The sequence below is a fragment of the Centropristis striata genome, chromosome 13 (assembly GCF_030273125.1).
Source record: "Centropristis striata isolate RG_2023a ecotype Rhode Island chromosome 13, C.striata_1.0, whole genome shotgun sequence".
Lineage (NCBI taxonomy): Eukaryota > Metazoa > Chordata > Actinopteri > Perciformes > Serranidae > Centropristis > Centropristis striata.
The window spans coordinates 22,499,589-22,527,163 of record NC_081529.1 but is presented as its reverse complement, the minus strand read 5'-3'; the positions used below and the strand labels follow the sequence as shown (position 1 = coordinate 22,527,163).

At 39.3% G+C, this 27,575-nt stretch overlaps 2 protein-coding genes across 5 annotated transcripts in view; both read left to right on the top strand.

Moving 5' to 3' along the window:
* si:dkeyp-113d7.10 (uncharacterized) overlaps positions 1–8,381 on the top strand; it is a 30,964-nt gene extending 22,583 nt beyond the window's left edge. The window contains exon 5 of one of the 2 annotated variants that reach the window (XM_059347271.1): positions 175–8,381. In XM_059347271.1, coding sequence (XP_059203254.1) covers positions 175–417 — 243 coding nt within the window. In that variant the 3' untranslated portion in view covers positions 418–8,381. Of the gene's footprint in view, positions 1–171 lie in introns of both variants that reach the window. The other variant, XM_059347270.1, reaches the window with a different exon arrangement.
* Positions 8,382–9,193: 812 nt separating this feature from the next.
* si:dkeyp-113d7.1 (uncharacterized protein LOC407709 homolog) lies at positions 9,194–27,133 on the top strand. Of its 3 annotated transcripts, none has more exons than XM_059348744.1 (3): positions 9,194–9,517; positions 17,496–18,110; positions 22,584–27,133. In XM_059348744.1, exons 2-3 carry the CDS (start codon positions 17,700–17,702, stop codon positions 23,724–23,726), a joined length of 1,554 nt encoding a protein of 517 aa, XP_059204727.1. In that variant the 5' UTR covers positions 9,194–9,517; positions 17,496–17,699; the 3' UTR covers positions 23,727–27,133. The 3 variants fall into 3 exon arrangements, with proteins under 3 accessions (XP_059204727.1, XP_059204729.1, XP_059204728.1); XM_059348746.1 differs by lacking the exon at positions 9,194–9,517 and adding an exon at positions 15,136–15,800; XM_059348745.1 differs by lacking the exon at positions 9,194–9,517 and adding an exon at positions 15,136–15,808.
* The last annotated feature ends 442 nt before the right edge of the window (positions 27,134–27,575 follow it).

Sequence of the window (27,575 nt, the reverse complement as noted above, 5' to 3'; positions counted from 1 at the left end):
TCCAGACCTGCAGGTGGGTTCAGAGGGTTAAACTGAATGTAATAATGTAATAAATGTTCTGTATCGTGCCCAGACCCTCACATGTAGCTGGAGAGTCTCTTCACTCGGAGAACTGAGGCTACTTACGTACCCGCAGGTTGTTTTTTAGTAATCATTGTGTTTTGTCTGCAGAAGAAGCGGCGGAGGGTCTGGTCGGAGTGCGAGGAGTGCGGGCGGCGGTTCAGCCGGATGTCTCTCCTGAAGGCTCACCGCCAGACGCACGCCGCCGAGAACACCGCCGCCGACATTGCGTCCCCCTCCACCCCGCCCGCCAGCACCGCCGCCGCGCTGCGCTGTTCCGACTGCGGGAAGAGGTTCTCCTCAGCGACCCGACTCCACAGCCACATCCGGACCCAGCACCACGGGAACCAGTCCTGAATCCGGCAGGGTCACCTGGAACCGACCGGAGACAGAACAACCGCCGAACAAAAACCAGACCACAGCAGGACCCACAGACCTGAGACCAGATCAGAACCACAGCAGGACCCACAGACTAGAGACCAGATCAGAACCACAGCAGGACCCATACACCTGACACCGGATCAGGACCACAGCAGGACCCACAGACCTGACACCGGATCAGGACCACAGCAGGACCCACAGACCTGACACCGGATCAGGACCACAGCAGGACCCACAGACCTGACACCGGATCAGGACCACAGCAGGACCCACAGACCTGAGACCAGAGCAGGACCCATAGGCCTGACACCGGATCAGGACCAGAGCAGGACCCACAGACCTGAGACCAGAGCAGGACCCATAGACCTGACACCGGGTCAGGACCAGAGCAGGACCCACAGACCTGAGACCAGATCAGAACCACAGCAGGACCCACAGACCTGAGACCGGATCAGGACCAGAGCAGAACCCATAGACCTGAGACCGGATGAGGACCAGAGCAGAACCCACAAATCTGAGACCGGATCCGAACCAGAGCAGGACCTACAGACCTGAGACTGGATCAGGACCAGACCAGAGCAGAGCAGGACCCACAGACCTGAGACCAGATCAGAACCAGAGGCCATTTAAAAGGAACCGCATCCAGATCTCCAGTCCAGAACTGGTGACGATCTGAAGCAGACAAACAGCCCGACCGCCAGAGATAGACCTTTAAGATGCTTTTATTCTGAAATGCAACAGGAAGTTGACGCCTGACACATTTTTATTATCAACTAAATTATTGATTATTAATCAATCGATAACATTCATAATTTTATTCGAAAAGTTTCAGGAATCCTCAAACAACAAACTGAAAAATAGTTAAAGTTCAAACTGAAATGACAATAATGTAAAATGTCTTGTCAGCTTCCTGTTCGGTCACGATTCAACAAAATAAAACGTTCCTTAGTTTTATTTGTCGGTGCCCTGAGAGCCGAGGAATCACAAACGCATGGAGAGAAAAAAGGTTTAAAAAAAAAAATAAATGTAAAAAAAAAAGATTTCATTGAAAAAATGCAAAACAAAAAAATCAAAAACAAAATGTACTTCTTTTCGTGACTTATTATATATATATATATATATATATATATATTTATTTTTTTAATTTTTTTTTAATTTTTATTTAAATCAGTCAAACCCACTCTTCTGTGGGTAAAATAAATCAAATAAATCTAACAAATTATCTTGTCAGATAATAATAATTATAATAATAATTATGTGAAAATAATCGCATAACGTTTTTTTTTTCTGGAGGAAAATAAAAAAATCCATTCAGATGAAATTTCTTCACCAATAAAAACATTACTTTGCCCCAAAAAATATAAATAAAATACATTTTTTCCGCCTGTTTTTTCATCTTAAACACGAGAGAAAACCTTTTTAAATCAGCCTTTTTTTTGTGTCTTTTTGCCTCTCAGGGCTTCCGTCCTTTTTTTAAAAACTTGCGTCACAATTCAGACATCGAACTGAAACGGATCCGTTAAAGTCTCAGCCGGAGGTGATGAAGTTGTTCTTCTCCTGGAAAAATAACGAGAATAATAGTCGGTGTCGGGGCTCACAGGTAGACAAGCCTGTTTGTTGTTGAAGTGCCCTTTTATTGTTTCAACAAACAAACAAACAAACTTCTTGTTTTGATCCTTTGGATTATCGTCAAGTTTCAGAGTCTCGACGATCTCTGAGGATTCTTCTTCTTCTTCTTCTTCTTCTTCTTCTTCTTCTGGCGTCACAAACAGTTTTGGCGGCAAATTGTTTGGACTCATCGAATGTGAACCTTTTGAAGCCGTTTGTATCGTTTTTATTTTGTTGTACAGTTTTTACTTTTCACACAGAACTGATGACGGACGAGAGAGAAGAGGAAGGCTTTTAATCTGTTTACTCCTTCACTCATCCTTCCTTTATCCCTCGTTCTCCAGTTCTGCTCCGTGACCTCACAGTGACCTTGCGGTAACCTCCTGGTGACCTCGCAGTGACCTCCTGGTGACCTCACGGTGACCTCAGATACCTCCTGACAAACAAACACAAACTCCTTTCCTGCTCGATTCTAGTTTAACTTTGGCTTCAACTAATTCATTTTTCTTTTTCTTTTTTTCTGAAAGTGATCCGATCCGTACGGAAGCCAACGATTGCCAGGAAAAAAAAACAAGTACATGTTAATTTAAAAAAAAAAGTTAAAATGCTCCAAATAATTATTATTTTCTTTATTATTTTTTTTAAATCAGTGTGATGTGTATGGAAGCCCTGAGCTGCCAGGAAAAAAAAGTATATTATTGGCAAAATAATAAATTAAAACACTCATTATGAAATGTAACAATGTGAAATTAATTATGAGATCCTTTATTTATTTTATTTTTAGAATAAAAGAAATATAATTATTTTGATTGGCAACGTTTTACCAGTTTTACTTTTTTTTTTTTTTTTTTTTCCTGGCAGAAAAATAAAAGTATGGAAGCCCCGAGCTGCCAGGAAAACCAACAATAGCACTTAAATTTGAAAAAATAGATATATTAAAACACTCATTATGAAATGTGAAATTATTTGTGAGATTATTTTATTTTTAGAATAAAGGAAATACAATAATTTCGTTTTGTAACCAGTTTAACCAGTAACCAGTTTTTCCTTTTTTTTTTTCCTGGCAGAAAAATAAAAGCTTCCACTCTAAATATACATATTTAAACAGCTTAATATGAATATTTGTTTATTTCTACAAGAAGCAAACAGGACCACATGTTTACGCTTGTTTCTCTGCGACTCAAAATAATTATTTACTTAAATCAGTGTGATGCATATGGAAGCCCCGAACTGCCTGGAAAACCAACAATATCACTTAAATTTAAATTAATTAATTAATTAAAACACTTATGAAATGCGACAAAATGTTAAATTAATTATGAGATCTTTTATTTATTTATTTTATTTGAATTATTTTGATTCGTAACGTTTTACCAGTTTTTTCTTTTCTTTTTTTTTTCCTGGCAGAAAAATAAAAGCTTCCACTCTGAATATACATATTTAAAACAGCTTAACATGAATATTTGTTTGATCGTTTTGAAAAAACACAGAAATTAAGTTGATTAATCATAAGTTTGTTTTTTGCTGGAATGCGTTGTAATTTAAATGTTTCTCTGGCTTTAACTAATTAAAGTTTTCATTTCTTCAATGAATCTGCACGGAAGCTCGTCGCTACCAGAAACACACGAAACATTTGAAATGACAAAATACAAACGTTCACTTAAAATCGTAACAACATGATAATAAACCAAACGTTTGGTTGATCTAAACATATATTTTTTATTTAGTTTTTTAAATTTAGCTCTTATGAGGTTGGATGGACTGAGAACTGCAAGTAAATCCTTGAAATTAATAAAAAGTTTAGTTTTTAAATCCAAAAGTTTCGTTTTATGATGATAAAACGTTTTTGTCATTACAAACTTCTCATGTGACAGAAATGGGCTTCAATACAATGAAACAATTTAATCTAAAAAATATTTAACAAATATTTCAGTTCAAACCGACAAACTGTTTTTATTTTAATCATTCCTGCATTTCCATCAGAGACTCTGTAGTACTCTATTGTACTCTTCAGTACTCTTTAGTGATGGAGGGAACAGAAGAATCAGATTTCAGTTTTTCAACCTTTTTTACGCTTTTTAAATGTGCAAACTGTTTCCATGGCGACGCTGTGATTCTGTTTATACGTGTTTTGAACAAAAAAAGAAATTTGAAGCAATATGAAGCAAATACTCTGCAGAGCGGCCGTAGTTTTATTTTTATTTTGGACGAGCCATTCACAGCTGACGAACGACTCTGTGAACCAACGAGAATCTAAAACCATCAGGAACAAAAACAAGCTTTGGTTTGACTCTCTGGGTCACATCTGATACAGTTAAACTTCTGTACTGCAATCAAAAAACGTTTTACTGCGAGTAAAATAATTTTGTTATTAAAAATGTATCAAAGTGTGTAAATATAATTTTGTTTTCCAAGCAAACAAATGCTTGACATTTTGACTTTATTCTCGACATTAAGACTTTATTCTCAAAATCCTATTACGACTTTATTCTTGACATTTCGACTTTAGTCTCGACATTACAACTTTATTCTTGATATTTCGACTTTATTCTCAAAATCTTATTACGACTCTTTACTTTTTAAAGAGTTTTGATTTCCAATCCAACAAACAAAATGTTGGGGTTTTGATCCACATTAATACATTTTTAAGTTAATTTTACTTGGAATAAAACATTTTTTCTGAGTTTATGAAGTTTGACTGTACGGTTGCCGGCACTCCTCCTGATTAATATGCTGATTATCATTATTAATGAGCTGATGTTTTCTGCCTCTGCTTCGCTAACATATGGATCACTCGACCACTTTTCTGCCAACGCCGAGTGTCTTCGTGTTTCTGACCCGTTGCACTTTGTTCACTTACCTCATATTCCTTCTGTCGTTACACATTTCATGTGTTTGATTTGTTACTCTCCACACAGACCTCATTACCTCAGTAGATGTTTGACTACAATAATGTGTTTATCTTGATTTTATTCTGTTTTCATTTTTGGATGCGTAACAGCTTTTTTTTTGTTTTGTTTTTTTGTCATAAACTGAACCTGAAGCTGTCGAGTAAAAACCACAAAAACACACATTTCTCAGGTTTGAAGTGAAACAAGACTTATTTTTAAAATAAATACAGATTATGGTTTTAGTTTAACAGATTGTACTGATATATGGAAGCCCATTAATGCCAAAACAAGGAGAAGATACTTTTTTCAGTCAAATGTGAAAAATCATGGACTGTTTAATCCGTTTGTAATTAAAATATTGACTTACAAACTTGTGGTCGCATAATTATTATTTTTTTGTCAATTACAAAAATTAAGTTTTCTTTTGGCACTGAAGGGCCTCCATACTGAGCTGTAAACATTTTGTGAAACATCGATTGTTTCTTTGTGTTTGAACAAATAAATGCTACTTAAACAAACACATGGCGGTAAAATTAGATGAAAAATATCAAATTGTAAGACGAAAATAAAAAATTAGAAACACTAAATATTCACAATCGATCAAATGAAATAATGTAGAACAAGTTCTTTATGTTCAGCTTCACTTCAGATAAAATTTTTATAAAAATCATAAACGCACAACAAACAAGCAGTTGTGTGGTTTTTACAGGACAGCAGCTGCTTCACTGAACCGTGTGCACATTAAATACTTACAGCTGCTGTCGGAGGGAAACTTCGACCTGAGACGCGTCTGTCGCGGTTCGGAGGTTTTCTGCCGACAGCAGCAGCTTCATCATGTGACCTGTGCACCAGTCGGCGCTCCTCCTGTTCCTGTTTACAAAGCCATAGAAGAAGAGAGAAATGTTTCTGGTTGAAAATATAAAAAAAAAGGGAAAATGATTAACAAATGAGACCAAAACGAAATTAAATTGTAAAAGAAAACTGAAAAGTGGATAAAATTCAGTGATTTCTACAATAAAGGGACCCAATAAATTAATTCTGACATTCTGACGACATAAAATAGGATTTATCTTTTTATATCTTGCTGACGTTATTAGAAACGTTTTGGTGTCATCTGCATAAAAGGTTGTTCTGAAAGACTTTCTCGTAATTTAATAATTATTTGGAAAAGTGTTTCACATTTGAGTTTAATATCTCAAACTCAAGATGTTTTTACTCCTAAAAAAATGATAAATTAATTATACAGGACAAAATTCAGACGGTACATTTTTAAAAATAAAAAAGGGAAAAATCTGAACAAATGAAACCAAAACTCAGGTGTTTAGTAAAAAATGTAAAACAAATAAACCAAACAAACCAAATCATTTCTACAATAAAGGGACCCAACTAATTAATTCTGACTTGTTTTACGTTTGGAAACTGACTACATTAAAAAGGATTAATGTTTTGATATTTATTAGAAACGTATCGGTGTCGTCGGCATAAAAACAAGTTTTCTCTTAATTAACGGTCTTTAATCTTTGTCATCTTCAGTTTTTTGAGTAATTACAACTTATTTAGTATGAGATCGTTTAAGCTCAAGGTTTAATCTAAATCTCCTGATTGACATTTTCTTGTAATTTAATAATTATGTGGAATGGTTTTTACATTTACCAGGTAAAAAGATTTTTTTCTTGTAATGAAAAATATAAAGTCAAATGTTTAAACGATATAGGAAAGCACCTTTTTAAAAATGAAAAGGAAAAATAGGAACAAAGGAAAGCAATACTCAACACGGGTATATAACGAAGAAGATCATGTCTGTAAAAACTGATTATTATAATTGAAATGAATCATTTCCACCAGATGCATTTCTCTCCAAACTTTATTTCTTTAAGGAGGACGCTCTAAAGGTCATTCTTCATATTATTTTCCAGCACTGAGACGCATCCATGTGTACATATCACAAAGCACACCTGGACAAATCTGGGGGGACTTGTTAGTTTTCTTTGTTTTGGCAGTTTTCTGAAAAGTGCTTGTGGTTTCCATGTGGAGAGAAGACGCTGTTGTTAGGTTAAAACTGCAGGCTGAAAAAAGTGCGAAAGAAGGGAATGAACTGCAGTAAAAGCTTCACAGGGAGCCCAGAGGAGCACAAAAAAGTTCCTTAAAGAACCTTTCATGGTTGGTTTGTAGCTGGTAGAACGTGGTGCAGGGGTTCCTCAGTGAACCGTCCGAAGTCCTCTGATTGTTTGATGCAAATGTGGGATTGAGGGGATGAAAGGGATGGTTTTTGTTGTTTTCAATTTAAGTAGTTTTTACTTAAAGTAGACTGTTTGTAAGAACAGGGAAACGTGACTAATGTTTAAAGTCAGAGTTTTTTTTTTTTTTATTACTTTAAATATCTATTTCTACTCCCTGTATAATCTCAATGAAATGACTTGCTCTTGTTCATCTCAGTGTTTGGATTTGATGCAATACTTTTGATAAAATAAAAAATGTGCCCTTTTTTTGTAATTCAACAGTCTAAAACCAAATCTAAAATGGTTTTCCTATGTTCTAATGAAATGTAAAAAGTGCTGCAGTTGAGTGACGGACAGTTCAAACTTCAGTGAACGTGAAAGTTAACTCAAAATTGATGTGATGTTTATGGGAGAGAGTTTGGGCCAGCCGGAAGAAATACTGAGCGGGGAGACTCATCATGCACTTCGAGAAAACAGTCGAAATACAAACTTTTACGAAATTTATGCTTGACATTGCGAACTTTGTTCTCGACATTACGAACTTTATTCTCGACATTTCAACTTTATTCTCGATAATACGACTGTAGTCTCATAATTTCGAATTGATCTTTGACATTACAACTTTATTCTCAAAATCTTATTACGACTTTACTCTCGACATTTTGACTTTATTCTCCGCATTTTGACTTTATTCACGTCATTTCTACTTTATTCTTGACGTTTTCAACTTTATTCTCGACATTTTGACTTTATTCTCCGCATTTTGACTTTATTCACGTCATTTCTACTTTATTCTTGACGTTTTCAACTTTATTCTCGACATTTTGACTTTATTCTCAAAATGTTATTACAATTTTATTCTTAACATTTTGACTTTTTTCTCGAACTGCATAATTATTTTTTTCCTCCTTGCTGGCCCCACTCCTCTCCCGTAGACCTTTGACCATTTTGTGTCAGTTTTGAGTGCCAACGTTTTCTTGTTAAAGTGGCGAGGCAGAATCTTCGCTGGCTGTTTTGTGCCCCGTGTTGATCACAGCAGCACCATCTGAATGTCATTCACGCCAAGTTACAAACTGTCCGCCATGATGATGATGATGTGATGATGAAGGCCATGGTGAAGGTGTGTTTTTTTATTTTTATTATTACCTGTTTTAGTCTATGAGACCGGGTACTTTTTAGTGTTTAAATTCAAACAAAACCAATAAATGTTCACAACGACCAACCGAGCCTGACGAGTCTCATTTTACTGTCTGTTGATTTTTATTTTACAAAGCTTTCCTTATATTGAATGTTTTTTTTTACATTTTAATGAAACAAGGGGAATTCCATTTTCTTTTAATATTTATATTAAACATAGGGAATTGCATTACATTAATACAAAAAAAAAATGACCAACAACATTCTTATTTAATGTCTCGTAGGTTTTTTCCATTCTTTTTTTATACTAAACATTAGGGGATTTACATTACCAAAATTCCAAAAATATTTTCAACATGTAAGTTAAACACGTTGCAATTTAAAAAAAAAAAAAAAAGGAAAATCCAAAATAAATACAACCAAATATGGTAGAAAATTATTTTCTACCTGTATTTCCCATACCTACATGATATGAGAAAGTCCATTTTTTCAAGGTTCAAACAAAATGAAATTTGTTTTCTGATATTTCAATTAACCCAAACGATTAATGAATTAATCAAGAGACATATGTGACATATTGATGATACTGTTACTAAACAGTATAATAAGGTAATATTAAATAAACAACATAATTGGACAAACAAAATACAATTAGTGTAAATCATAGGTGTAAATGTAATGTTTTTTTATTGATATGACATCATTGTATATTTAATGAGCTCGTCCCTAAGTGATGTCAGTGAGTCGCCACTTGACAGCAGTGACCCGGATCACCGGGGTGCATGGAGCCCCGCACGACAACAACGAGAAGAAAATCAGAGAAAAGGATTTGATTTTCTTTTTTATAGCTACTTCTGTTTTGATGACGCGGTCACGGTGGGCCGTGCGCGTACCCGCTCAGCAACGATAACCGCCTATTCGTGCCGTTGCTGTAGTTACCAACATACCCGCCTGAACGGGTATGCGCACGATGAAGGAGGGAAGGAAAGAAGGAAGGAAGGAAGGAAGGAAAGGAGTGAGTGAGTGAGTGAGTGAGTAGTGAAGGGGGAGAGGAGCGAAGGAAGGAGGGAGGAGAGGAAGGAAGGAGGGAGCGGATCAGTCAGTAGAGGGGAGGAGAGGAGGCGAGGCGGCGGGTTGTTCTGCCGAGGAGGACGTGGCGGGTCCGGCGGACAGAGCTAACAGTAACCGAGCGGACAGCCCCGCGGCCCGGACCACCCGCAGGTAACTACCGCTCTCCCGCGGCTCGGCTCCGTTTCCTGTCTCCGTCTCTGTCCGCGCACATTTCTCACCGTGACACCGTCTTTTGTGTCCGCCGCCCCCCCTCCAGCAGACGGCGGCGGAGCGGCGGCCCCCCCTCCCTGCCCGACCTGCTGCCTCTGTGCCCCGCGTCACTCTCACTCTCTGCCCGGTGCTAGCAGCGGCTAGCCCCGCTAGCTAGCAACAAACAAGATGGCCACTGGCTAGCTCCGCTAGCTAGCTAGACATGGCATCTTGCCCTGTCTTTGTATGCCAGAAAAGCGGGTTTAAACACATTCCGATCCTCCGTTAGGCGGAGTTTCCCCCGCGGAGGAAGAATCGCCGACACTAAAGCTTCCCGCCGGTTAACGGGAGGATGTCTCCGCGTTAACGACACATCCTCCGGGAGGGAAATCAGCACAGACCCGCTCTGTTGGTCTGTCGGTGAGGCTGCGTGGCGAGTTAAGGCTACCTGAGAGTCTGGGCACACAGGTAACAGACCGGGACCGAGCCCCCTCTCCCCAGCTCTTGCTTCTCTCTATTGTTTAGATAAAGTGTAGACTGGTAGTTTAATACCAACTTTACAGTGAGTGTGTGCGGGGAGGCGACCAGCAGCAAGTATCCGGATCATTTACTGCAGTAAAAGTACTGCGATCACCTGTAGGAATACTCCACCACAGGATGCATGTATGAAGTAAAAGCAGAAAATTGTACTTAAAGTCAAAGTGTTGTTGGCCAGTTGTGGAGGAAATATTCAGATCCTTTACTTCAGGAAAAATACTAATACCATACTATGAAATGACTCCACCTAGTAAAAGTCCTGCATTCAAAACTTGCTGAAAGTCTCATCATCAAAATGTACTTAAGGTATCAAAAGTAAAAGTACTCGTTATGCAGAATGGACTCATTTATATTTTCTAAAATATATATTCCAGATATATAATTAGATTATTTGTATTGATGCATTTATGTAAGCAGTGTTTTAATTTTGTAAAGATAGGGCTACTTTTATGTACTTAATATACTGTTATGTTTAATTAAAAAAAGTAATCACTTGAAATTGATCGTGTCTTTGTGTCAAATCTCGACTTGTAAAGTAATTAAAGCTGTCAGCTAAATGTAGTGGAGTAAAAAGTACAATATTTATTTATTATTATTTATTAATATTAGGCCAGCCAAATGGGTGATAGGTAGGTAAGTATACTGAGATTTTATTTCTACATGTATTGATGATGTAATTTTTATGCTAAAAAATCATGACAATGTATTTGACCTTTGACCCCAAAATTGTAGTTACTGTACTCTGGTTTTGCATCGCTGTAAAAGCTTTTAATAGTAATGCACAAACAGAGTGCAGTAACTTAGCCTGGCTAACGCCAGACTAATCACAAATGAGATTAATCTGGAAACCAGCCATTCATTTTTCAGTAGAGGAGGTGTGGTTTACGATCCTCCAGAACCGTTTATTGGGTGCTACGATTGTTTATCAAAAGCGTCTGTACGTAGCTCTTAGCCAATTGTATCAGTTATTACCAGATGACGTATGTAGAGCGACAGAAATGGATGTTTACATAGCCCTATTAGCCCTCTAGCATCTCTACTTTGAGACTAAAATGCTCAGTTGTGCTTCTGCAACGTTTTTCTGCAGCATGTTCTGGCTCTGGCTGCTCTGTAGTTTCAGCTCACAGTCTACCGGCAGTGTTGGTGTGTGTGTCTGTTGAGTGTTGCTTGCTGCTTTGCTTCTCAAATTCTCGCTTTCTGCAAGATTATTTATTTTTACGCCTTATCCCCCCTCAGGTCATTCAGCCACACACATCCACTGATTTTATGGGCAATAGACAAGCTGCTGCGGGTCTCTCGGCGGCTCCGCTGTCCCCCGGCTCGTAGCGAGATCTCCGGCGTTACGGCAGTGAGCGGTAGCGGGGCTAGTTGGTAGATTAGGCTTTTGCCAAACCCGGAAGCAAGGCTAAAACATCCTTTTTTGCGGTGAAACAAGAGTGTAAAGTCAATTGTTGTTCTTCTTTCAAAATAGACTTTCACTCTAAACTATTTAAAACGCCGTCAGCTAGATCGAAAGAGAGCTTCGCGTCTGCTGCAGCCATGTTGGATCTGTAAGAAAACTACAATCTTCCGTCTGCCGAGTAGTACGCATCATCGTCTTGCCGTCCCTCCCCGTTCTGTGATTGAATCCCTAAAACAGGGCTAAGAAACGGCCGTCGTTTCCAGACCCTTTCGCAATTAGAAATGAAATCGAGCACGCAAGGCAGTATGGGTATACCCAGGCTAGCAGTAACTAGGCCTGTCACGATAATCAATATGTCGACGTTATATATCGTTCGATAAACAAAAATGGACGCGACAATTTTTCTGGACTCGCTAAATTGTCGTCTACGTGTGTTTGTTTACATAAGTCATCAACATTCAGCCGCGCTGCTTCTTTCCCTCTCCTGTCAGTCAACTTGTGGGGAGGCGGGGCTCACGCACACACACACACACACACACACAGACGTGTGGACAGCGTTGAAGCAGAGAGAAAAAATAATTAGTGTACTCGAAGCTTAGTTTTCCGACGGCCGTAGTTGTACAATTACAGAAAGTTGAGTGCCATAAATGGAATCAGTTCCAGCCGAATGCCACAGCGGCAGGGTGGGAACATTTTGGGTTCAAGCCAGATGAACGCGGAGAGCCCGCTAACATCAACGAGCCGGTATGTCAAACCTGTATGAAGATGGTCGCAACAAAAAGTGTCAACACAACAAACCTCAAAGTACATTTAAAACACAACTATCCCATTCAAGTTGCGCCGTGGGACAAGGAGCACCCTCCACTAACCCACAACTGGCAATTAAGGATATCTTTGCCAAAAAATGCAAATGTAAACGTTACAGCAGAAAATGTTGCACGCTCACAGATAGTGTTACTTGCTTTGTAGCGAAAGAGATGCAGCCATTCAACACTGGAGAAACCAGCGTTTAGAGAAATGCTGCAGACTTTTGGTAGGCAGGAAGAATTGCCAAAAAAAACCGTACATTTCCCAAACAGCCAATGTTCAATATTCTAGAGAATTAAAAGTTATTGCTCTTAAAAGGATGTACTTGAATTATTATGCTCTAATATGATCATATCCGCGGCATAAAAAACAAAACATCAAGAATACTATCGTTTAAAGTCATAGTTTCTGGGAAAATATATCGTCCTGAATAATTTTATCGTGAACGGCCTAGCAATAACTACAATGTTGTTTTCAGCTTTTATATTTAGTTTTCAGTGAATAAGCATTTTCAAATTGATTTTGTTCTAAATGTATTTTAAAGTGTTTAACAACTCTATTCAAATATTTTTGTATTTTAGACTTAATATTATAACATAATGTTATATTCTAGTCTTAATATAATTTTATCTCACTTTTTTTACCTGATCACAATCTAGATAATAATTTTCCTATCAAATAAATTCATAATCTGAAAAGTGAGTACCTGCCAGGCCTGGAATTTCGTCATTTTAGGGGCAAGCCACTTGGCCTTATGTGTTGTCATTTTTTTGAGGGCACAATGGCCAAAAGCCAGGGCACCAAGGCCATGAAATAAAACAATGATTTTAAGTCCACGTCCATAATGAATTTAATTTAAGGACTAGTAATGACACTTCTGAGGAAGATTGGAGTCTCAGTCCAAACAGTCAAGCAGGTAAAGAAACGTCTTGTAAAGTAAAATGCATCAATCTTGTGCACTTTGAGAGCTAAATGAGAGCAAACACCTTGCATAACATTTTTCACAGTCGGGAGATACCGTATTATAAAATCTTTGTTATCCAATACTGTGTCATTTTTAATTGCTGTCAACATGCTTTCCACTAGGACATGGAGCAGCCAGCCAATGTTTTTTCCATAAAAGCCCAAATTTGGTGGCCTCCCGCAGATTTAATTCCACTATTCCATCATATACATATATTTTTGTAAATTCTCTGGTCATTTCTGTTAACACACTGCGCTCTTATTTTAAAAGCGGCATGTGTTTAGCAACAGGAAGTAATCCAAAACAGTAAGTCACAGTTAGGTGTGATTCAAACAACTTTAACTGTTAACTAATGTTAGCTCACGGCTACTGTATGGCATATGCAACAATGTATTTGGATCTCTGACCGCCCGGTAGGGTGGCCATTTCCTTCACATCAAAAAGGAGGACACTTTGCACACACGGGACACGCAAGCATATATAGGTTTGGTATGATCCGGAGTTGTACTCCTATTAGCTCGATGCTCGTCAGTGCTAACATGTCTCTCTATAGCTGCTTTGCCTTTACTGCTCACATCCACATGGCTTCGACATAATGTACAAAAAAAATGAAACTCATCCCTCTTACTTTTTGTAACAAACCCGTGTTCTCTTGTCCATTCCGGGTTAAAGGAGGTCTTTTGCTTTGGCATTTTCGCGTTGTGGCGAATCAACACATGGCTCATTTAAATATTCAAATGAGCCATGTGTTGATGGGTCACAACACAAAAATGGTCGGCTGCGCCTGCAGCCGGACAGGGCATTTAAAAGCCGGACTGTCCGACCTAAAGCCGGACGGATGGCCCCCCTACCCATAGATATATACAAGAAAGGTGTTTATATATGTATATATCCATGACCCTACCGCCCGGACAGGTTAACGTTGTTCGTTACATTTTTGTAACTTTATACTTCTACTTCACTACATTTTGAGGCAAATATTGTACTTTTTACTCCACTAAGTTTAGCTGACAGCTTTAGTTACATTTCAGGTCGAGATTTAACATAAAAAACATGATCAATTTAAAGTGATTTGAGTTTTTAAATTAAATCTCAGCAGTATATTTAGTAGTTAAAATTAGTCCTATCTTTACAAAATTAAAACACTTCTTACATAAATGAATCAATACAAATAATCTAATAATATACTTAGACTATATTAAACAATCTGAGTAGGTCCATTCTGCATAACGAGTACTTTTACTTTTGATGCTTATACTTTGGTACTTTTACTTCAGTAATTTCTGAATGCAGGACTTTTACTTGTAGTGGAGTCATTTCACAATGTGTCTTTAGTAGTTTTACTTAAGTAAGGGATCTGAATACTTCTTTCACCACTACTGAGTGTCTGCGGGGAGGCGACCAGCAGCAAGAATCCGCATCATTGACTGCAGTAAAAGTACTGCGATCACCTGTAGGAATACCAGAGGTGTCAAAAGTATTGACATTCATTACTCCAGTAGAAGTATAGATTCTAGGGTTTAAAAAGACGTCTGCAGAAGTTGAAGTATCAACTCAAGCTTTTTACTCAGGTAAAAGTGTAAAGGTACTGGTTTCAAAACTACTTAAATATAAAAGTAAAACTAATGTAAGGGTGATAAATGCCATAAAGGACAAAAGCTTAGGCCACAGGGCCACAGGGGCATGTATGTTATGTAAATGTAAGTATGTTATTTTTGGATTGGCTGATGTTGATCCTATTGACCGGAGCTTGCCAAGCTCCTGTTGAGTTATATGATGCTCAGAGCATCTCGCTACATGTTTCACTAGCATAAATAATGGTGTAACTTGGTGGACGTCACACAATACATTTTCATGCGTGAGAAATACAATGTGTGGCAGGAGTATGTGACAAAAGACAGAAATGAGTGACTGTCACGCTCAATGCGTGACACTTGAGAGCCTTGTCTCTTGGGGCTAGGCTACATACGTCTGCTTTCCCTGCTGGAGTGTGATGTGTTTCATGTGCAGGTATGATGCATGGTACAAACCAATAGGTTGTCTGAATGGTTTGTGTTTATACTTCTCATCGAACCACAATCACACTGGCACTCATTTATCAAACAAGTGTCCGTATGATCATTTCAACAAGGCTCAGCATTTATCAGTCTCTAATTGATCTGAGGATACAATCAGATCTCACGTCTGGTCTCAGCTCGTCCACGAAGGTTTGAGTCAGCGTGAAGTCAACATGTCATATCTTAGACTATTGTATTGATGCCTGGAGCTGATAAGACTCTGCCGTGTTTTATTTTTAATGGTGACAAACCAAAGCATGTTTAGGCTATATCATTTATCATTAAAATATCACAGCGACCGTGGAATTCTTTAATACTATACAGAATACTAGCCGAGACTATTAAATGTTGTTGTCTTCTGCTATTTACTTTTATCCGACTCAGACAGCGTCTCCACCAGTGGTTCTGCCCGGATCGAAACATTTCCAATCAGCGATGCCACACACTCCTCTGACTGGGACAGAATTCTGACTAAATGTAAAAAAGTAAATAATATCTCTTCATCATCATAATAACAATATTTGCATATTATATAGGCTATTAGGCTTTATATATCACAATGTATAAATTAAATATTTCAACCTCACCAGGAGTTGAATGGTGCACTGATTTCCTTCCTTGTCACTTTTTATGCTGCCAAACAAAACCAGTTTGCTCTGTTGCAGCTGTTGGACGGCAGCGTTTCACTTTCTGCTTCGGAGAAATTCCTCTATTTTGGGATTAAAACTTACTTTAAAACATTGTTTACCTCCCTCAACCAAAAAGCTGTGAAACTTTTAAGTCTGTGCTCCATATGTAAAATATTCACTGAACTTGTGAGTTTATAAATAAGTAATTTTATTTCATAAACCTCCGTAGCCACGTATTTCTGTAATATGTCTAGTTCGCTGTTATTTGTAATGGTGTACTTCTCGGGGCAAAGCATCTGAATCGGGTATGTATCACGACATGGTATTTAAATGAAACTTGTTTCCAGCCGCCACATTTATCAACAGACGATCATTCTCATGCTGTGATTGGAAAGATACGAACATTTGGTGAATCACATGTGAACCCTGTCGTAAGACCAAATATACACTCAGATCTTATCTGGTTTCTACGCTTGTTTGACAAACGAGGACCACTCACTCTATCTGGATGGAGCGATTTATCTGGATAGGGGTTTTTGGAACAATGAAAATCCGTAACAAAAACAAGCCGAAATGAAATAGGACTGCAAGTCTATTTTTAAAATGTAAGGACTAGAAAGTACAGATAATTGCTTGAAAATGTAAGGAGTAGAAGTAAAAAGTCAGCTGAAAAATAATTACACCAGTAAAGTATACAGGAGTGTTCCATATAATAGCAGTCCAATGTGACTAACCAGATTATTCCAGGTTTTTAGTATATTTTTTATTGCTGCATGGCAAACAAGGTACCAGTAGGTGCAGTAGATTCTCAGAAAACCAACAAGACCCAGAGTTCGTGATATGCACACTCTTAAGGCTGTGCAATTGGCCAATTAGTTGAAAGGGGTGAATCAGCAGAGGCCCCACGATACGTTTTTATCCCGATACTTGAGTCACAATACAATATTATTGCGATTTTAAGCATTTTGCGATATGGTGAGTATTGGGATACAATATATTTTTGAAAATGCAGTTAATCAAGAATTTTTTTGTCAAATATGAGAAAATTCTTATTAGTCTATTCATCTCACTTCAGTCCTTTTATTTGTCCACAATGAGAGTCAAACCCACAGACTGACCAACAAAGTATTCAGTCAAACTGAACTTAACTGATATCAAACATGTATGGATGACAACAACTGTAGCATTTTATCAAACAATTTTAAGCTTCACTGCTATGGACTTCTTGAATATAACATAAAAAAAGACAAACTTTGCAGCGTTATTTCGACAACTTCCTGACATGATATCCTGACATATTATCTTCTAGTTACATTTGACACCAGTATCTCCAGTATATTCCTAAAAGTGAGTCAGAACGCTAAATATCGATACTTGCCTGCCATGACTCGATAAAGTATTGCCACCCAAAATATCGTAATACTTTGCTGTATCGATTCCCCCCCCACCACCTCTAGTATTAGTACTTTTACTGCAGTAAAGGATCTGAATACTTGTTCCACCGCTACTGAAGTCTCACCTCTCTCTCTCTCTCTCTCTGCAGGCTGGTCCGGTGTGGATGGTGACATCAGCAGTGACCAGTTGATTCCCCAAAGAGGCGTTCTCAGGGACACGCCCCCTACCTCCAGGCTCCTCCCCTCTTAGGACAGGTAGCTCTCACCGGAGGAGGAGGAGGAGGAGAGGACAGGACGTTACTTCAGGTGTTGAAACCAGCAGCAGGTGAGGAGGATTAGCTCCGCCCCTCACCATGACAGACTTGGAGTCTGAGTGTTTGAGCCTCGGCATGCCCCCGGAGTGCGGCTCCCCTCCCCCGCCCCTGGACCCCTCCCTGCAGGTGGACTGCCCAGCGCCAACGCTCAGCTCGCTGGCGGCGGAGATCGCCGAGCCGCTGGTGATGCTGCCGTGCGTGAAGAGCGAGCCGGAGGACGGAGACCTGGAGCCGATCCGCACTGTGGACCTGTCGGAGATCCAGCCGCTGTCCACCGCCGAGCTGGGCCACGACCAGATCAAGATGGAGATCAGCGGGCTCGACTACATCAAGTCGGAGCATCACGGCCACCATGGCGACCACCTGGGTCACTTCCACCACGGCGACGTTACCGAGCTGGACTACAAATCGCACTATGAGCCCAGCTCCGTGTTCGACTACATCTCTCAGGTACAGATGAGGGGCGGGAAACACTGTTTTAATGCCTGACTCGACAGAATCCAAATTAATTTATTTTCATTTGAGTCAATAAAGAGGTGGAAGGAAGTTACCACTTTTATTCTACTGCCTGCAGAAAGAAGTCGTTTGTGTAGAAGTCTATGAGAAAATGATTTTTGACCTCAGTAAACATTCTCGTAATAAATGTATGTTTTAAGTCTAACCCCGGGATTCAACTGGATGCATTACGACTCCCAAAGGGGTCCGTCCGCAATGGCTGCGTATCCCGAATCCCGAGGACGCACAAAATCATGCGAATTCACGCATAATCAATTGATATAACTGGAAGTGAATCGACATCTCCTCATTAATGACTGGAGACAAATCCAGCGACTCTGTCTTAACGAGCGCTAACGAGGTCGGCCGGCCGACCTCGTTAGCAGCAGTTAGCTACAGTTAGCTCTGTAGCAGTACAGTGTGTATGTGCTGCTGCTGCAGGAGGTGTTCACTTAGCGATCTCTGTTTGTTTACAACAAGCACCGGAGTGAGTGGTGTCTGGGGTGAAAAGACGAGTGAAAACCTCTAACCTATTGACTTCAGGTCTGTCCCTACCCAACATGACGTCTTCCAGTTGTGAAATACGATCCTCCGTGTACCTGAGGTATTTTATTTTGAAAATATACCGGATGTTTTATTTTGTGTCTGTGCAGGACTTCCTGTCCCGAACGATCTGCTCTGTGCTGAATTTATGCACCGTGCTCCGTCGTCCGACAAAAATAGAAGCTCTGCGCAAGTGTTGCGAGGGCTGTCGGATGGCCATGCGACGTCGGACTCATTATGCATCGGATCTGGAGTCAGTGGAATCTCACACATTGACTATAATGGGTGCGTGACGGCTCCGACGACGGATCTGCAGCCGTTACGCATCCAGTGAAATCCCGGTGTTAGTCAGTACAGCGTGATGTTGCTGCAACGTTGCAGCCGAAATGTTGAAACGAAAGAAAATGTGAATTAGGGACATTTCCATCAACCAGCCCGTTATCACAAAGTTAAGTTAAATGACCACAACTTCAAAACATCGAGTAGTGTGTGAAAATGACCTTAACGACATATCATTCAAATCAATCAAATAACACACATTAAACATACAGGTACGGTTCACAGTTGTAAAAAAGCTGCAGTTTCTGTGAAGTTACGTGAAAAACCTGATTTACAAACCGTGAGCCGCACAAGTTACCAAAACAATGTAATAAATCTAAAAAAAAAAAAAGAAATTACTTAATTTTAGTCAATAAAGAGGTGGTAGGAAGTTTCCGCTTTTAATTTGGTAGACTGTGTAACGTATGGCGTCCTTTCCTCTTTAAGCAAAACAAAGCCGAAGCAAAAAGGTAAAGAATGGCAAACAGTTAATCACAGAATATATATTTAAAAAAAAAAAATTTAAATATGTAAAATCTCTATATAATGAGTCCTGCAGCTCTGTGGAATCAGCACAATCAGAACATATCAAACATGTCTTTGTGCAGAATAACACAGATAGAATGACAGAAACCAGAAAGAAATCAAGTTGTAATAAAACCAAATTTATATATAAACACTTTTTCCAAGTGTCCTGAATGTTGTGAAACCATTTTTCTCTCCACATATTCTCAGTATTGTCATGTTTCCAGCCTCTCCTGTCCTCTCTGCTCCGTGTAAACAGCCTCTCCTGTCCTCGCCTCTCTTCTCTATGTAAACAGCCTCTCCTCTCCTGTCCTCTCCTCTCTGCTCTGTGTAAACAGCCTCTCCTCTCCTGTCCTCTCCTCTCTGCTCTGTGTAAACAGTTTTTCAGTGAATATTTGTCACGTGACCGTTGGACCCAGCAGAATCAATCATCGTCTTCACAGTGTCTCTGAGGAGCAGAATTTAATGTTTTTGACAGGATCTGGTTAGTGCAATCGCTTTATTTTAAATGACACATGGAGAATGAAGAGATTCTGACACAAATATCAACATTTAACACAAGTTTTGGTCACTTTTTATAACTGACGATGGGTTCAAGGTTCTGGTGATCTTTGAAAAAAAACCAGACTTTTCAAACCTGCTGGTGGGTTCGGAGAGTTTGAGCGTCTTTAAAACACTCTTGTGATGACAGATAATATAAATTAATTACTGACAGCAGGTTTTAACTGAATCATAATCAGTTACAAATGATGAACGACTTGGAGGACGCTGACAGAAAGTCATCACACGTTCACCTGAACTTTATTCGTATCACACTTTTCATACAAGGCAGCAACCTGAACAGAGAGGAAGAGATTAAATAAATCTTAAAATACATTAAAACAATAGAATACAACTAGAAAATTTCCTCTGGATTAATTCTGAAAGGGCCACGGGGGCTACTACCGGTGTGTGTACTCTATGATGAGATTCTTCAGAGATTTCAAACAATTAACAATTAAACAAACAATTAACAATTAATACTAGTATGTTATGTTATGCTATATTATATACAAGGAGCACACCTACAACAAGCATTCCTTTTCAAATATGTGTGTGTGTGTGTGTGTGAAGCATGTATATCTGGAGGAGTGTGCACGCTTATACGCGCATGTGTGCGTGTATCTGTAACTGTAATAACATCAATGGATCAAAGGCAATCAGCGCAGAGCAATCCACAGAATTAACTGCCACCTGTCGAATGTCCCGGAACAGTGACAGCAGCCAGAGGTGGACAAACTGGAAATTTCTGGCCTCGAACAAAAAGCATTTTTGGCAAAACCATAATACCTAGCGTTGATCCGACTTCACTTTGAGCGTCCTGAGTTCTTCAGGCTACATATGTTTTTTGTGAAGAAAAATGAAGAAATAGCATTGTAAGAGCGATCTGAAAAACTGTTAAATATGTTTTTCTACAGAAATCTTCCTGCGTTTTCAATATGGGAGTCAATGAGGCTGTTAGTGCGTGTTGGTGGCACATCTGTGCGCCCTACGCCCAAAATATAACTCTGACAGCTTTACCAGAGGATTGTGAGTGAGAAGACAAATTTTCCTACGTTTCTATGTATAAATTATTTCTGTAGAGTGGAATTTTGTGGCCTGGAGCGCAGTTTTCAATTTGTTTTTTTGACAGTTTTTTCTCTCCCTCTACACTCTGAGCGATGACATCACACACTCTGACACGAACATTCCATGCAATACACACCCATTATAATCTCAGAATTTCTCCAAAACAGAACAGGGATTGATAAAAAACTATATGACCTATCGAAACGTGGATTAATACACCAATACACAAGACTTGTGTCTACTGTATAAAGTTTAAATAGAGTCTCTAGGTGAAATTATGCCGGAGACATGGACGTTTGAAAATCTCCAATTATTGTTCTTTTTCTCTCATTTTTTCCGGCTGTCCCGTTCACTTCAATGCAAAATTTTGGGCAGTTTTTCGCGACTTATGTCACGAAAAAATCGTATTCCGTAGAGAAAAGTAATAGCCGATTCTGATGAAACCGCACGTTTTGATATATAATTTGCGCAGGACGAAATTGTGTCCGGAAGAAGAAAAAATATACAGTATAACTACGTATAGTGCTCAGTGCGATGGCCCCATGGCCCTAATAAATCATTAATTACATTTAAAACCCATTCAAAAACGATACTAAAGTAAATAATTAGACGGATCAAAATATAAACAACTTAATATCGTAACACGCTCCAGGGTAACCACAACTCCCCATATTCTATATTGATTCGAATACATTTCTATTTTATTTTATGGTTTCTTATTTTGTTTTTTATTTTTCATGCTTGAAAGGTTTTCATGTTCTTGTTGTGTCGACGAGTTTAAGTAGTTTTGTTCATTACATCTCTAAAAGTCAATAAAAAATAAAAAGAATAAAATGGTAAAAGATAATAAATAAATAGTCAGGTGAAGGTTATTATCGAGTATCTAAACTAGCTGCGACCATAACGTTAGTAAACTGCTGTGTTTCTGTGTGTAAATGTGATGAGTTAGGGCTGGGCGATATGGACCAAAAGTCATACCACAATATATTTACGCTGAATATTGATATACGATATATATCCCGATATTTTTATCGCAAAATGAGAGCAAATATTCAGTCAAAGTCAAATATGACATGTCACAAGTAGTTTCATTCAAACCGTTTATTTAAGTGAACATAAATACTGTATGACAGGAGTACCTTTTTAAAAAAAATCAAAGCTCCATAAAGTGCACATTTAAATAAAAGTATATCTTAAATAAAAATAGCCAATGAAATAAAATTGGCCAATCTTTTTCCAAAATAAATATATTTATACGAGAAAAGAATAAAGAACATTACTGAAGAACTAAATATGACAAACCCTAGTAAGAAAGATTTTTTTATTACATATCGATTATTATACTATATCAATATATGCGATACGGTCTAATTCCATATCCCATTTAAAAATATATCTATATTTTTATAATCTGAGTGTTGACTCTGTTTGCAGGTGACGGACACTCTGGAGTACATAAAGTCGGACCACCATGTGGATCTGCAGTGTTACTACACAGCCGAGCTGAGCTCCCTGAAGTGCGAGTACCCAGAATCCAACACCATGTCGAGCCACCTGCAGCCCAATGGCCTGGAGTCCATCCACATGGCTGAGCTGCGCACCGAGCTCAACAAGCTGCGGCCCGACGCCCTGCTGATGGACGGCATGGGCAAACTGGACCCTGAGTTCGGAGGGGGGGCGCTGTACGAGCTGCAGCCGGCCGAGCAGGGAAAGGGGGAGGCGGGGGCGGCGGCCGGGACGGGGGGAAGCGGCGGTGGTCCGGTCTCCACTAAAACCCAGAGCCCGACGGTGAGGAAACCCCGTAACATGCAGGGGGAGAAGCCTTTCTCCTGCACACAGTGTGGAAAGAACTTCAGCACGCTGGGGAACCTGAAGACGCACCAGCGCATCCACACCGGCGAACGGCCCTACACCTGCTCGCAGTGCGGCAAGAGCTTCGGCCAGGCGGGAAACCTCAAACGCCACCAGCTGATCCACACGGGCCAGAAGCCGTACGTGTGCGCCCACTGTCCCAAAGGCTTCACCAAGGCCGACGACCTGCGCTCGCACCAGCGGCTGCACACCGGCGAACGCCCGTTCATCTGCGTCACCTGCGGCAAGAGCTTCGGCCAGTCCAAGGAGCTGAAGGCTCATCAGCTGAGCCACACGGGCGAGCGGCCGTACTGCTGCCAGCACTGCGGCAAGAGCTTCACCAAGGAGTCCAGCTACCGCAACCACGTGCAGATCCACACGGGCGAGAAGCCCTTCACCTGCTCGCAGTGCGGCAAGACTTTCAGCAACTCGGGCGTGTTAAAAACCCACGAGAAGATCCACTCGGGTGAGCGGCCGTTCGGATGCACGCAGTGCGGGAAGAGCTTCGGCCGCCTCGGACACCTGAAGGCTCACCAGCAGATCCACACGGGGGAACGGCCCTACGCCTGCCCCCACTGTGGGAAGACTTTCAGCCAGTCGGGTCACCTCAAAGCTCATGAGCAGATCCACAAACGGGAGCGAGCAGACACGGCGAGCAGCAGCAGCAGCAGCAGCAGCAGCAGCAGCAGCAGCAGCAGCAGCACGGTGGGCAGTGACAGCAGCTAAGACCAGCTCCACCCCCTTTAACCTCTTAGTCAGGTGCAAATATGGTTTAACCCTAAAACAATTCTACCAGAAGGTTTCTCAGTGGTTTACAGTAGTATCAGATGTACTTAAAAACATACTGAAAGTTTTTTAACAATTTTTGACTCTAAGAAATACCCCATTTTCAAAACCTCCAGGTCTTTAAAATGACCATTACTCCTTCTAGTCAGGAGGCTGAGCTAAATAAAGTTAAAATTTTTCCACATGCTCACCATCACCATAAGTTTCAATTTTTGATGGGAGCCACTTCATCAAGATTTGGGATCAGAGATCGCAGCCATATAAAATCTATGAGAACCAGTATATCTTCCAAGCCACTCAGAAGGTCAATCTTGGTGTCAAAATATACATTTTCTGTGTCAAGGAAGCATGTAAAGCTATCAAGAATATCACTAGATGATTATTTGATCCAATAGATATGTTCATTTTGGCTACGTATTTATGTAATTTCCAACTCATTAATATAGGTCATATACAGTACATATATTCTGAAAAATGGATAACATGCATAAATTGAATTGAACCTTATTAGCTTCACTCGTATTATTTATTACATTTACAACCACAAAGATCTGAGCAGTTCCAGTGAGCCTTCCTGCATGAGCACCTTGCACCACAGACACTTTACAGTTTCCCTTCAGTAATTACAGATTTCTCCTTTCTCAGATGGCTTTGCCTAGTGTTGGTGGCTTCCTGCACATCTCGAAAATGATTTGAAAAGATTTTGGTCAACTTTAAGTATGTTATTAAGGACATCTAATACTACAAGAAACAGCTGACAAACCTTTTGGTAAAATGTTTTTAGGGTTAGGTGTTTTTTTCATATATGCACCCGCCTATCTCGGAAAAACAAAGTATTATTCCTCTTTTTTATAAATGCTATATCTAAAGTTTTTTCCTTCTGAGTTTTTCTTACATTTTCATACCTTTTGCATTTTACCTGTGGGCGGGGCGACTCATTTGCTCTTATGCAAGTGTGTGTGTGTGTGTGTGTGTGTGTGTGTGTGTGTGTGTGTGTTCATGTACCGTGTGTCTGTGGGCGGGTTTGTAGATAATCTCTCAGTACTTACTGATACACAAGCACAAATACTTCAGTGACCAAGTCGAAGTACTTCATGTCGTTTTAATTTTTTACTGAACCAGACCAGCAGCTCCTGAACCAGGATCTCGTCTACGGATCTGATGAATCCACTTCAACTGTTCAGAAAAACAGCAGGAATGTTTTTGTACTTTAAATTGTTACAAACACATTTTTACAGATTTTTTTTTCAAATCGTCGATGTTCATCTTAAACTCTTTTTTTACTTTGTGAATCAGAGTCTCCTGCAGGGAAGAGCAGAGCGAGCTGCTGACTGTAATACTGAGATTAAACATAATCATAGAGCACCTTCCATCACAAAGTGCAGCTCAAACAGAAATAAAACTCTTTAAAAACAGGAGCAGTAACATCATAAAATCAAGATTTAAAATACAAACAAATTCATAATCGTAAACATTTTTTTTATAAATGTATAAAAATAATCTGCACCAAAAAATAAAACTGAGATACTTTGATTAAAAAAGTTGGGGGAAAAATAACAAAAAGCCAAATTAGTAAAATAATAAAACAGTTTAAAAATTGAAATATAATGCAAAACAACCAACAAAAACAAAACGGCTGGAAGTGAAATACGATGAAATCAAAGATGTTTTTTATGCAGCTGATTGAGAAACGTCTTCATGCTGCACTCTGAGTGCTGTCCAGGGGGCTACTCCGGAAAGAAGTCTGATTGCATAGAAGTCTGAGAAAATTATTTGTGACCTCAGTAAACATTCTCGTAATGAATGTATGTTGTGTCGAAGCGAAATTTTGAAATGAAAGAAATTGTGAATTAGGGATGTTTCCATCAACCAGCCCGATCGCACAAAGTCATGTTGAATGACCACGACTTCTAAACATCGAGTAGTGTGTGAAAATGACCTTAACGGCATATAATTCTAAAAAATAACACACATTAAACATACAGGTATGGTTCACGGTTGTAAAAAAGCTGCAGTTTCTGTGAAGTTACGTAAAAGGCATTATTCACAAACGTTACGTAAGTTCCCTAAACCAACGTAAAGTAAATGGACTGCACTTATATAGCCAAATCGGCTAACCTTAACAATATAAGTTACATAAAAATACATTATTCACAAACTGCGAGCCACAAAAGTCACACACAAGTTACCTAAACAACGTAAGAAACCTAATAAACACAAGTTATGTAAAAAAATTTTTAAAATGATTCACAAACTGAGCCACGTAAGTTACCTAAACAATGTAAGTTACCTAAAAAAAAAAAAAAAAGTAAATGACCTAAAAAACATAAGTCATGTTAAAAAAAACTTTATTCACAAACCGCCAACCACAAAAGTTACACAAGTTTTCTAAACATCGTAAGTTATGTTAAAACGTGATTCACAAACTCGGCCAGGGAGGTTAAGTAAGTCACTTTTGTGTTCACACGGGACATGGACCTGTTCTCGCTTGTGAAAATCTTTGAATGGAAATTTCACACATTACGAGCCACCAGCGCAGAATTCGGTGTTGAGGTTGTGGTGATTTCACGTAATTTTGTGAGATCTTCCAGCTGATCAGTCATGTGATGTACATGTTTCAGAACTTATTCAGAAAAAGTTTCCATCTCCTGTTTAGAGCATTAACTATTTTTATAAAAGACAAAAGCACCTCAAGCCAGCAGAAACACTGTGTATCATCAAGCTTTTCTCATGAGAATCTTCAGAATGAGCAGAAACCCGCTGACCTCAGTGTCCGAGCCTGAATGCTCTGCTGCACCGAGCCAGCAGACCAAGAAGTTCTGCTCCTTCTGCTGTTTACGTTAAAGCCATTAAAACGCTTCAGATACCAAAAATCTGCTTGTCGTCTCCAGATTCTGCATCCATGTAACAGAAATGTGTTTCTATATCAAACAAATATCAGCAAAACAAAGGACAGTAAATCGTTTTTTGCCAAAAGAGATTCACAAATATTATTTTTATTCTTGTTTATTAAAAAACCGAACTTCAAAAAAAGTCCAGATATAAAGTTTCTGCAGGAGGAACTCTTGATTCACTTCATCACCACTTGGTCTGTTGAAGTTAATCAGATGGAGCTAAACGGGTCCTGGTTCACATCTTGGCACACAGCAGTACAAGTACTTCAAGTACAATCTTTTGCCAACCATGTGCGAGTACTTTCTGAGTTTCCTAGTATTTTTCTGAGGCGTGGGTACTGGCAGGCGTCCGCTCCGTCACTGTAAGAGCTGATATTTTTTATGGAGCAGTATTGATCACAGTGAAGATAATCTGCCGATGCGACTTTTCTTCTGTAGCAGGATTCGAATCATTCCAGTTGAAAATGTTTTCAGTGTCGTTGGGACCAAAAGGACCAAACACATCAGCACAAAGGACCCAACAACCCCAACCCCGAGTCCAGATCGCTCACTGTGTACAAATCTTTATTGATTATGTCATTCCTAATAAAATGTAATAAAACTTAAAAAAAAAAAAAAAAAAAAAAAAAAAACGGCAGCAAAAAAGAGTAAAGTGATGCAGCATCTTGTACTGGAAAGAATTATTAAAGAAACTAATGACACGTCTGCCTCCGTTTGTTTCTTTGTTTGTTGCTTTGAGTCGGGCCTCCAGACTTTGTTGAAAAATGGTTATTAGTTCATGATGGATCTTTTCAGTTTGTATCAACAGAGTATTGGGGCCATTGTAAGTAAAATAAACCGAATCTGATCAGGATTAAAGTTGTTTACAAGAAAAAAATGCTGATATTCTGAGATT